Source organism: Abramis brama (assembly GCF_963993115.1).
Source record: "Abramis brama genome assembly, chromosome: 7".
Taxonomy (NCBI): domain Eukaryota; kingdom Metazoa; phylum Chordata; class Actinopteri; order Cypriniformes; family Leuciscidae; genus Abramis; species Abramis brama.
The window spans coordinates 34,931,050-34,943,349 of NC_139969.1; the positions used below are offsets into that span (position 1 = coordinate 34,931,050).

At 49.3% G+C, this 12,300-nt stretch overlaps 1 protein-coding gene across 1 annotated transcript; it reads right to left on the bottom strand.

Annotated features, from left to right (window-relative positions):
- Positions 1-10,532: 10,532 nt before the first annotated feature.
- On the bottom strand, positions 10,533-12,057 carry LOC311087532 (E3 SUMO-protein ligase ZBED1-like; the record flags this gene model as incomplete). The annotated part of the gene is made up of 2 exons (XM_084120858.1): positions 10,533-11,264; positions 11,464-12,057. 2 exons carry the CDS (start codon positions 12,055-12,057, stop codon positions 10,533-10,535), a joined length of 1,326 nt encoding a protein of 441 aa, XP_083976984.1.
- Positions 12,058-12,300: the final 243 nt, after the last annotated feature.

Consider the following 12,300-nt stretch of genomic DNA (forward strand, 5'->3'; position numbering starts at 1 on the left):
TGCCCACTGCCTAGTGCCCACAAACACTATGTTCTGCATGCCTTGTGGTTTCTGTAAAGACGAAACCGGTGTGCATTCACACTGCTCAGGCAGACAGTGCACTCATTGCAGTAATTGTGCCCGCTCTCCCGCGCCCACACTTACTAATGGCCATTATATGTCCTACGGGACTCGCCCAGCCCTCCCTTGCTCGGTTAAACACCGCAGCGGGGTCGAGCGCAGGCATTCTGCCCGGCCACGGCCGATGGTGCTATAAATGTAGTCTCGATGCCCACTCCTCAGTGCCCATCACTACACGTAAGCACAGCCCTACACTTAGGGCTCGCGCACATAAAATCGACTCAGGTCGATTGCGCCTCCAACATAGTGAGAGTGCCCACTTCCCAGTGCCCACGAACACTATGTCTAACAGATCACAGGCTCTCTGTAAAAACGAGACCTGTGAGCGCGCGCTCTGCTCAGGCAGACACCGCGCCCAAAGCAGTAAATGTGCCCGCTCCCAGCCCACATCTACTCGCTCACATGAGTCCTATGAGACTTTCTCAGTCCTCCCTCACTCAGCTAAGCACTGTAGTAAGGTCGAGGACGAGCGTTCCGCCCGCTGTATTAAGCGCGCGCCCCGCCTCAAATGCCACAGGCATAACGCCTATGTTTTTATCCCCCGAAGCGCCTCTGTCGCACGGCGAACAGAGCGCGCTCCGTATCCAGCCCCTAGCCAGCCATGCAGAAGCATGGGCAGCGCTTCCAGGGGTTTCGGACTGGGTGCTAGGCATTATAAAGAGAGGCTTCTCGCTACAGTTTTGTCGACGCCCTCCCCGCTTCATAGCGCGCGTCGAAACTACGGTTTCGTTAGAAGTAGCACACCTACTTCGAGCCGAAATATCAAAACTGATAAGCAAAGGGGCGATAGAGCGCGTTCCCCCAGGGGGGCTATACAGCAGATACTTTCTAGTCCCCAAAAAGGACGGCGGTATCAGACCCTTACTGGATCTAAGACGGCTGAACAGAGTATTAGTGAAACGCAGTTTCAAAATGCTCACAACCAGCAAAATTCTCGCGCATGTTCGCCGAGAAGACTGGTTCATGTCGATAGATCTGAAGGATGCGTATTTTCAAATACAGATAGCGTCACATCACAGGCGATACTTGAGATTCGCCTTCGAGGGTCAGACATACCAGTATACAGTCCTGCCATTCGGCTTGTCCCTGGCACCTCGTACATTTACGAAATGCATGGACGCAGCGCTCGCTCCTCTCAGACTCAGAGGCATGCGAGTGCTGAACTATTTGGACGACTGGTTGATCCTAGCTCAATCACGATCACAGCTCGTGGAGCACAGAACCATTTTACTCGATCACCTCGAGAATCTTGGTATCACAGTCAACTGGACAAAGAGTTCATTGAACCCCAGTCAAACGATTTTGTTTCTGGGCGTCGTTCTAGACTCACAGTCTATGACAGCGCGGCTGTCACCACAGCGCGTGTTGCGCATTCAGCGCGCGACGAGATCTTTCCGCCGCGGCGCTTTCACCCCGCTCAGGAAGTTTCAAAGGATGCTGGGTCTCATGGCCTCAGCATCGTCAGTTCTCCGGCCGCATGTGCCCGCTGCAGTTCTGGTTGAAAGCGCGGGTACCGCGCAGAGCGTGGGCGACCGGTCGATTACGCCTCAAGGTCGATCAGAGCTGTGTTTCAGCCCTGGCGCCTTGGATGGCGGACGACTGGTACCGATCAGGTGTAAGCCTGGGGACTTCCTCGAGAGTGAGGATGGTGTCGACAGACGCATCCACCTCGGGATGGGGAGCGCTGCTCGAGGGCAGACCGTTCTTCGGCCTGTGGTCGGAACGAGAAAAGCTCCAACACATAAACTGCCTAGAAATGCTGGCAGTGCACAACGCGATGACGCGTTTTTGTCCCCACATCAAGGAAGAGCACGTCATAGTCCGTTCGGACAACATGGCTGTGGTGTCCTACATAAATCGCCAGGGCGGTCTGAAATCCATATCCCTGTACAGGCTGGCGAAACGCCTCCTATTATGGGCTCAGCACAACTTACGCTCGCTGAGAGCAGTGCATATACCTGGGCTTCAGAATGTGGGCCCAGACAGACTGTCCAGGAACAATGTTCCCCCGGGCGAATGGTCTCTACACCCACAAACAGTCCGGCTGTTGTGGGAGAGATTCGGCAGAGCGGAGGTGGACCTATTCGCGTCCCACGAAAACGCGCACTGCCCCGCGTTCTTTTCAAAGACCGACAGCGCGCTGTCCCGAAGGTGGCCGCGCTGCCCGCTATACGCTTTTCCCCCCGTCTCCCTCCTGCCACAGGTGTTGGAACGGGTCAGGAAAACAAAATGCCCAGTGCTGCTTGTAGCTCTGTTCTGGGAGAACCAGACATGGTTCCCAGTTCTGATGCAGTTGGCAGATATCGCTCCATGGCCACTGCCGTTGAGGAGAGATCTCCTCTCGCAGGCCAGGGGCTCGATTTGGCACCCACACCCGGAACTGTGGTCCCTTCATGTGTGTGCGCTCAACGGATACCCGTTGGTCTCGCAGAGGGAGTCGTGAATACCATCACTCAGGCTAGAGCGCCGTCGACTCGGCGGCTTTATGCTTCAAAGTGGTCGGTTTTCTCCAGCTGGTGTACAGCTCGGAGCCTTTCACCCCTCGAATGTGAGGTAACGGAGGTTCTCTCCTTCCTACAGGAGCTGTTGGATAAGGGCAGATCCCCTTCCACGCTCAAAGTGTATGTGGCGGCTATTTCAGCGTTCTCTGGTTCAACGCTGGGTCAGTCGCTGGGAAGGAATGATTTAGTCATCCGCTTCCTCAGGGGAGCTAGGAGACTGAATCCACCCAGACCTCCTTCAGTCCCTATGTGGGACCTTTCTACGGTCCTGGCGGCCATGAAAGGTGCCCCTTTCGAGCCTATACAGTCTATTAGCCTCAAACATTTGTCTTTCAAAACGGTGTTTTTGATGGCTCTCGCTTCAGTGAAGCGCATAGGCGACCTGCACGCGCTCTCTGTGAGCCCGGCGTGCTTGGAGTTTGGTCCTAATGACTCTAAAGTCATACTCAAACCTAAGCACGGCTATGTGCCGAAATCCCTCAACACGCCTTTTCGGGCTCAGGTCATTTCCCTGGCTGCCCTGCCGGCATCGAGTGAGGAAGGGGACTCGAGTTTTCTTTGCCCTGTTAGGGCTTTAAGAGCTTATATGTCCCGCTCTGCTGTCTTCAGACAGACAGAGCAGCTCTTTGTCTCGTTCAGCGGACGTTCCAAAGGAATGGCTGTTTCGAAACAAAGTCTATCCAGATGGATAGTTGACGCCATAGCGCTGGCTTATACTGCCAAGGGCATTCCATGCCCGTTGGGAGTCAGAGCGCACTCTACGAGAAGCGTTGCTTCTTCGTGGGCTTGGTCCAGCGGGATTTCCCTACAGGATATATGTACGGCGGCAGTCTGGGCCTCTCCGTCTACATTTATCAGGTTTTATAACCTAGAGGTTCCCGCCTTACAGGCTAAGCTTTTGTCGGTGTAATCTGTTCAGCCGTCTAGTCAGACCGCTGAAACCCATGCGCTACCGACTATCTTGGGCAGAACTGTGTAAGACCCACATTTCCCACATTAGTTCAGGTTCCCTACCCTGTCTATGTGATGTTATACTTGCGTCTGTGGACATGTCTATTCTACGACGCTACAGTATAGGGAATTAAGGCTCCCACCCTTATTCGCTGACTCTGTGTGAGTCAATCTGGTGATTATGCACTGTATGCCTGAAATAGCTTCCGGTGATCAGTGTTTTTATCCCAGCACGCACGGCGTTTTGCAAGGGGTTCCCGTAGCGTTTTGATAAAACGCAGTACGAGAGGACTCTCGTAAGAGAACGTACTCGGTTACTAATGTAACCTCGGTTCTCTCTAGAAGAGGGAACGAGTACTGCGTTCTCTGCCGTGCGTACGGTTCACTCTGGTTCGCTTCGGCGATCAAAATCAAGTGAATCAGCCTTCTCGAGCTCCTTTTATAGAGGTAAGCCACGCCCGTTTCGGCGGGAAGTGGCGAGGAGGGCGCGAAGCGCCCTCATTAGCCTGATGTCATCTCAGGCCTCGCTCGATAGGCTTAAGCAGTTGCCGCAGAGCAGCCAATGAGCGAGCAAGCCGTCTCGCCATAGCTGACTGCTGCTGCCGCAACGCGTTTTACATATATGAAAATTAAAGGATAATTTTTTGCTTCAGTGTTTCGTGAAAAGAGACTTTTCCCGTAGCGTTTTGATAAAACGCAGTACTCGTTCCCTCTTCTAGAGAGAACCGAGGTTACATTAGTAACCGAGTACGTTATCTGAGATAACTGCACGTTCATGTGTTTAAAAGGTTTAAAAAGGTTTAAAAGGGGATATGTATCGATAGCAGAAACATTCATCAGCAATGCTGCTATTGGCTGCTCACCATGGTCAAAGAGCGCACACCAGTTGTTCTCCGCAGCAGAGCAAGAGTCAGTAGTCGAAGTTTATGCAGAATTTGAATGTTTAATCAAAACGCCAGGGAACACATCAAAGTCTGCAGAAGCCAGGAGAGAGGGCTGGCAAAAAGTAGCAGACAAATTAAATGCCTTAGTTCTGTTAGGATCAGCAAGTGTATGTAATTCAGTGAGCTTGATATTTATATTTTCCCTTACCACATTCAAAAAATGTGAATAAATGTGACTCTTTGAAAATTCTTGAGGCATGCACAGATCCTGGCCATTTTGCTTACACATTTGTGATATGGAACATAGACATACACCATCTAAGAGATTTTTGTCAGTCAACTGCATACTTTTTTGATTCTATTCCTTTTTTTAATTTGATATAATAGTTCTAATCTGGAATATTAAGAATCTGCACTTGCCTGCACATTTACATTGTGAACCCCCTTTCGGTTAACAAAATACCCTTCATTGAGGCCTTGAAGGGAATGTGTGTGCAGTCTATGGCTCCAATCACATAAGGGAAGCCTGAGGAACACATACTGTAAGTCATACTTATTGGCATGATCGTGATTGCATGATCTTCATTAAAAAATTATAATGTACTTGCATTGGCAAAAAAAAATAATTCTGCTGTACAACCTTGGGTCTTAAGTGGTTTGGAAATACCACAAAAACACCTAAAACCTGTAGCACTTTTCACCAAGTTCTCTGTATCTCTAATAGTGTAAAGGAAAGAACCCTTACGATATCTCTCAAAAAGTACACTATCGCGCTGCATTAAAGGACTTCCCATATCACCTCCGCTTATAAAGCCACAATCTAATCTTGTTTACATGAAATAAGCCTACTCCCGAGCAGGTTTAAAGGTACACTAAAGCCGTTATGTACCAATAAGCTATGATAACGTCTTCCAATAGCACTTCATCGAGTTTAACTATACATGTTCTACTGTTATGATGCCTATGAATTACACAACCAAGCAATGAAAAAAAGCTTTTAATTTAGACCGTAACATTGACTTACCTGTCGAGAAGAAAGCAGGCAACTTCAGCGTCCCTTTCAAAGTCTTTCTCCTTCATTAGCTCTTTCCACCTGGGAAAAGCTATCCCGATATTTACCCTCATTTTTTTAATTCGCCGGTCATGTTTCCTTTTAAATTAAATATTTTGCTTTTTTGGCGACGAGGATTCCTTCTCCTGTGGCTCGGCATAAGTATAATTCTGCATTATGAAGTACCGTGCAGTGCAGCCTTTCAAATTTGCCAGTGGCAGTGACAAGCGCCTCTCACTGATCTCCTTGTCCGTTTCAGCTGGTTTCAGTCACATTACGCTGGCTCTGAACGAAAACGCGTTGTGGAAACGCGTTGAGGTAGGCTAGTGCTTTTTGTCCCTCTCTGCTATTATAGTTTTTCAAAATGGCGGAACGACATGGAAGCCTCCTTGGACTTACCCATCCAGTGTAAATAAAGATAAGAAATTCTTCGCTTACGAGTGAGGTTAAGTCATATCATTGGCAGAGGTAATTTTACACCAATGAGGACATATTTATGAATAAAGACATTGATTTTAGGTAATAAAATACACACTTGTGCACTATGACAGGAAGTCCGGGATTAGCGTCGAAGAACCAAACAATACAAGATCATGCCAAATCGTCAACAATCAAATCCAGCTAACTGAGTTAGCAACGTATGAAGAACGGACCCCAAATGTCATGCTGACATCATGCTGACAATCATTAACAAAAGCAGGTGGTGTCACAGGCGGTGGTCTTCAGGAGCAGGGAAAAGAAGGCCAGGTTCATGGACAGAAAGCAGGACAGGACTGAGGTGGATCGAGGGGCCAGGGCGGATCTGACAATTCAGGGGGCCAGGGAGGCACCGACAGCTGTAATTGTCAGGGATCCACCAGATCTGTACACTCCGCCCACTCGTTCACTCTCCCCGGAATACTGATTCACCACACCTGCACCTCATCATCACCTCATCATTCACTCCCTTTATATACAACCCTTCACCTTCTGTTCAGTGTCTGGTCTCATCTTTACATGGACACACAAGACTCACTACCTGTTACTTACCTGATCTACCAACCTGAGATACTCATCTTCATTCTACATTCTGATCTGCCTTCTCCGTTGATCATCTTCATCATCCGTTCTCCACTCTGGTTTCCACTCCACCTGCAAAGACATTCATATTACTATTCAGCTAAGTTCTATCTTCATCTCAAGTTTGCATGACCTACTCACCATTACATCTGCTGGTTCTGTGCTTCTGTTCTCAATAAACATTGTAGAACATAAACATATTTACTCACCTGTTTGAGTCTTCTCTAAACCTGACAGTAATGCTAAGTTGATGTAAAATTCGAATGGCACAAAACATTTTGTGTTGGCCTCAGCTACATAACCAATCTGTACAATTTTGTCATCATTGTACTTTTTTCTTAAGAAACAACAAAGTGATTAAATGGATGCATTTATTTACAATTTCAAAATTTGACACAGTAAGCACATATAAATACCAAAATCAGATGATATATATATATATTAGGGCTGTCAATCTTCCTCTATAATACTATTCGAATTCCATTCCTTATTCTATTTAATATTTGAATAATATTTGAATATTAAATGCTCAAATTCATCCTATTATTAATATTTACGACATTACACAGGCTTATGGATTGTCAATGCCACTATAGCATTTGGTTGTTGTTACACGTTCTGTCCACTAGAGGGACAGCTAACATTACAATAAACATTTAGAAACGGGTGATCGCTTTCTTATTAACAATAAAACAGCAGAACAAAATGAATGACTTTAATTTGTCAACTTTAATGGACATTTTATATATATATATATATATATATATATATATATATATATATATATATATATATATATATATACATATATATATATATATATATATATATATATATATAAAAGGGTGCTGAGACTGCATCTGTAACGGTCACCAGCTGGAGTGCCCTTGAGAACCACCAGAGGGCACTCCACACCAGACTCTCCTATTCACTCACTAACTACATTTCCCATAACTCACTGCCCGGACTCATCATCTCTGATTGCATTCACCTGTGTCTCTTCACCTGTGTCTCATCACCCTGTTAGTCTCAACCTATTTATACCATGTTCACTCATTCACACACTGCGAAGTTTTGTTTGTGTTACACTGCATCTCTGAGCGTTTTTCCCTGGTTTTCTTGTTTCTTGGTTTTTTGGATATCTTGCCTTGTTCCCTGGATTACTCTCTTGCCTCTGGTCCCTGCCTGTTTTGTTGGTTTGTTTATTTGTTTGTTTGGACTGCTTACCTGTGTTTCTACCATTGCCTGTTTATTGGATTTCGTCTTTGGATTACCCCTCATTAAAGCTGCATTTGGATCTCTACCTTCGTGTCTCGGAGCAGTGCGTAACAGAAAACTTCGCCACACCCAGATCCAGCAGCTATGACCTCCAGCAATCCAGCAGTACGGATCTCTCCTGATCTTCCCAGCATGAGCCGGGAGTTCGCTGAACAGATCGCGGCCTTGGCCCTGGATAGCCTCGATCTGTTCCAGTACACCTGGGGGTTTGTTCCTCTCGCTGCCTCTTGCTCTCTAGGTGACGAGGCAATTAAGTTGTGCTACCGGCTGGGGGCTAAGGAGGTCGACCCAAGGGAGCTCCCCGATCTCTCTGGTCTGGATTGGAGAGAGGCACTCTCCAGATGTCTGGAGAGCTTCCTTCCGTGGCACGCCATGTCACCGTCTGCACTTCACGCCAGTCCAGCCGAGCCCGCACTTCACGCCAGTCCAGCCGAGCCCGCACTTCACGCCAGTCCAGCCGAGCCCGCACTTCACGCAAGATCTGCCGAAGCCAAGGCAGTATGCGTCATGCCCGCCGCCCCTGAGACTGAGAGCGTCATGCCCGCCGCGCCTGAGACAGCAAGCGACATGCCCGCCAAGCTAGAGCCTTCACCACTGGTCTCGTCCAGCACAGAGCCCTCTTCACCACTGGTCCCGTCCAGCACAGAGCCTTCTTCACTGCTGGTCCCGTCCAGCACAGAGCCCTCTTCATCGCTGGTTCCGTCCAGCTCAGAGCCCTCTTCGCCGCTGGTCCTGCCCAGCTCAGAGCCCTCTTCGCCGCTGGTTCCGTCCAGTTCAGAGCCTTCTTCATCGCTGGTCCTGTCCAGTTCAAAGCCCTCTTCATCGCTGGTCCTAACCAGCTCAGAGTCCTCTTCGCCGCTGGTCCTACCCAGCTCAAAGCCCTCGCTGCTGGTCCCGTCAAGCTCAGAGCGTGCTGATCCTGATCCAGAGACTGTTCACGTCACTTATGCCGAGCCAGAGCTTCACGTCAGTCCTGCCGAGCCAGAGCCAGAGCTTCACGTCAGTCCTGCCGAGCCAGAGCCAGAGCTTCACGTCAGTCCTGCCGAGCCAGAGCCAGAGCTTCACGTCAGTCCTGCCGAGCCAGAGCCAGAGCTTCACGTCAGTCCTGCCGAGCCAGAGCCAGAGCTTCACGTCAGTCCTGCCGAGTCAGAGCCAGAGCTTCACGTCACGTCCGCCCATCCAGAGTCTCGTCCAGCCGAGACTGAATCTGTTCCTGAGCCTGAATCTAATCCTGAGCCTGAATCTGATCCTGAGCCTGAGCCTGAATCGGTTCCTCTTCCTCTTTCTACGCCGGTGTCTTCGGACAAGATGGCCGACTCCACGCCTGTGTCTTCGGACAAGATGGCCGACTCCACGCCTGTGTCTTCGGACAAGATGGCCGACTCCACGCCTGTGTCTTCGGACAAGATGGCCGACTCCACGCCTGTGTCTTCGGACAAGATGGCCGAAACCACGCCTGTGTCTTCGGACAAGATGGCCGAAACCATGCCTGTGTCTTCGGACAAGATGGCCGAAACCACGCCTGTGCCTTCGGACAAGTTGGCCACCGCCGAACCAGTGTCTCCGGACAAGATGGTCTCCGCTGAGCCGGTGTCTGGTCCTGAGCCAGTGTCTGTTCCTGTCCCTGTGTCTGTTCCTGTTCCTGAGCCGGTGTCTGTTCCTGTGCCATGGTCGCCTGGAAGGTCGTCTCCTCCCTGGCCGCCTGAAGGCTCGTCTCCGCCCTGGTCGCCTGCACAGCCTGCTCCGCCCTGGTCGCCTGCACAGCCTGCTCCGCCCTGGTCGCCTGCACAGCCTGCTCCGCCCTGGTCGCCTGCACAGCCTGCTCCGCCCTGGTCGCCTGCACAGCCTGCTCCGCCCTGGTCGCCTGCACAGCCTGCTCCGCCCTGGTCGCCTGCACAGCCTGCTCCGCCCTGGTCGCCTGCAGAGCCTGCTCCGCCCTGGCCTTCCGCCCTGCCGGAGTCTTCAGGTCCTCTTCCGCTGCACGGGCCTGGCCCGCCATCCCGCCCCCAGGTCCGCCTCCGCTCCACCTCCCTCCTGGAGAATTTTGAGCGTCTGGAATCCGCTCCTTAAAGGGGGGGCTATGTAACGGTCACCAGCTGGAGTGCCCTTGAGAACCACCAGAGGGCACTCCACACCAGACTCTCCTATTCACTCACTAACTACATTTCCCATAACTCACTGCCCGGACTCATCATCTCTGATTGCATTCACCTGTGTCTCTTCACCTGTGTCTCATCACCCTGTTAGTCTCAACCTATTTATACCATGTTCACTCATTCACACACTGCGAAGTTTTGTTTGTGTTACACTGCATCTCTGAGCGTTTTTCCCTGGTTTTCTTGTTTCTTGGTTTTTTGGATATCTTGCCTTGTTCCCTGGATTACTCTCTTGCCTCTGGTCCCTGCCTGTTTTGTTGGTTTGTTTATTTGTTTGTTTGGACTGCTTACCTGTGTTTCTACCATTGCCTGTTTATTGGATTTCGTCTTTGGATTACCCCTCATTAAAGCTGCATTTGGATCTCTACCTTCGTGTCTCGGAGCAGTGCGTAACAGCATCACTAACTGCACAGCTTCTATTGAACACAACCGATCTTCAAAAATTGAAGAAAAACAATTAAAATAAAATGAAGATGCCTAAATCAATGTGCGTAACATTTGCATTTAACATTACAAAAAACATTGGCAGGATTTAATCCCTAAGGTTGTTGGCCAAAAACACAAGACGATCAACGTTTTCTGAATCTAGTGCAGAGCGTTTTTTATTTACTATAATCCCAGCCGTGGAGAAAACCCTTTCTGCTCTAACTGAGGTGCCCGGGATGCTCAAGTAGCGCCGTGCCAGCTCGGCAAGGTGGGAGTACCTAGACTGTGACGTCTTCCACCATGATAATGGGTTGCTATCGGTGGGTAGTGGGGTCTCACTTTCGTAGATCAACATTTCTTGCTCTAGCACGGCTCCTATATCTAAGCCTGATGCACCACCTGATGCGTCTGCTCCTCGGCGGTAAACATCACCAAAAAGGTCCCCCATAGCACTGAGAGCGGTTTTCTCCTGGCGCGTTATCCCCGTAGCCATGGCTGCTCGCTCTGCAAACACTGGCAGCTGACTTATCTCTGCTTTTATTTTCTCCCGTACCTCCTGCCGTTGGTCTCGTTCTAAATGAATTAGCCAATGGAAACGTGGGTCAAGGTAGCTAGCCGTATTAAGCAGCTTGAAGGCATCTTTGTCTCGAGTGTATCGATTGTAGAGGTCCGTCTTTATCTTAATTTTCATTTCATTGAGTGCTGCCGGATCACTGGTGGATGGCTGAAGATTTGACAAAAGTACATACTTCAGGGGGAGAACAGCTGATGCTGTTGGAAATCGGTCGGTGGATAACGGCTCAGTGGCCACTTTGAATGGCTTAAGCACTGCTCTCACCTACGAAAATACACACAAACATAATTAGAATAACTTTATGGCTAGCAGCTTAACGTAACGCAGCTATGCATATGCTGCTATGCCCTCTTCTGTAGCCTATTATTAATGAAAAATCTAGCCTATTAATTGGTCAATCAGTATAACCTTGTTATTACATGTAATGCATACATTGCATGCGTACATCATTTTTGCCACTCACCTGCTCCATAAGGGTCCACTCGCTGGTAGTCAACTCGAGATGACCAAGTTTCTTTTCCATGATGACCGCTGCTACCGGAGCGTGTTGCTCGGCTGCCTGACACACCATGTCGTAAGTGCTGCTCCATCGGGTAGCGCAGTCGTTTATTAGCTTAGCAGGTTTAAGACCAAGCAGCTTTTGTTTGGATTCCAAAAGGTAGCTGTCGGTAGTGGATTTGTTAAAATGCAGTGCTGTGGCCTTCAGTCTGCTGATTGGAGTTTCTATAGCTCGCACTGCCAGCCCTTTCCTCACAGCCAAGTTAATGGTGTGTGCCATGCACGGGACATTGACGGCCTGCAGGTGCCTCTCGACAGCGTTGATATAATTAGCCGCGTTGTCAGTGGTGATGGAAAGCACTGACTCACGACTAACGTTGTACTCTCCGAGTATGTTTGAGATGCACTCAGCAACGTTCTCGGCGGTGTGGCTTTTCTGCGCTTCAGCCGTTTTGAGAATTACATCTTTTAATTCCCAGTCATTATCTATAAAATGTGCCTCCGTGGCAAGTGACGTCCAGCCATCTGTGGTCAGGGCGATCTTTTTTCCACTGATCATTTTTCTGATGTTGTCTGATGTTGTGTCATAGAGTTTCACAACTCTGTCAGTGATTGTTTCGCGGCTAGGAACCGCGTACCTTGGCTCAAGCTCGTGAATAAAATCTTTAAATCCAGACCCGTGCGTGATGTTGATCGGTCTCTTATCTTTACAGATAAACTGTGTCAGTTTGTCGCCTTTTGGCGGACAGCTGGTAAGCCCCGTGATGAAGAGAGAGGCAGAAAAGAAGTCATTCTTGCCTGT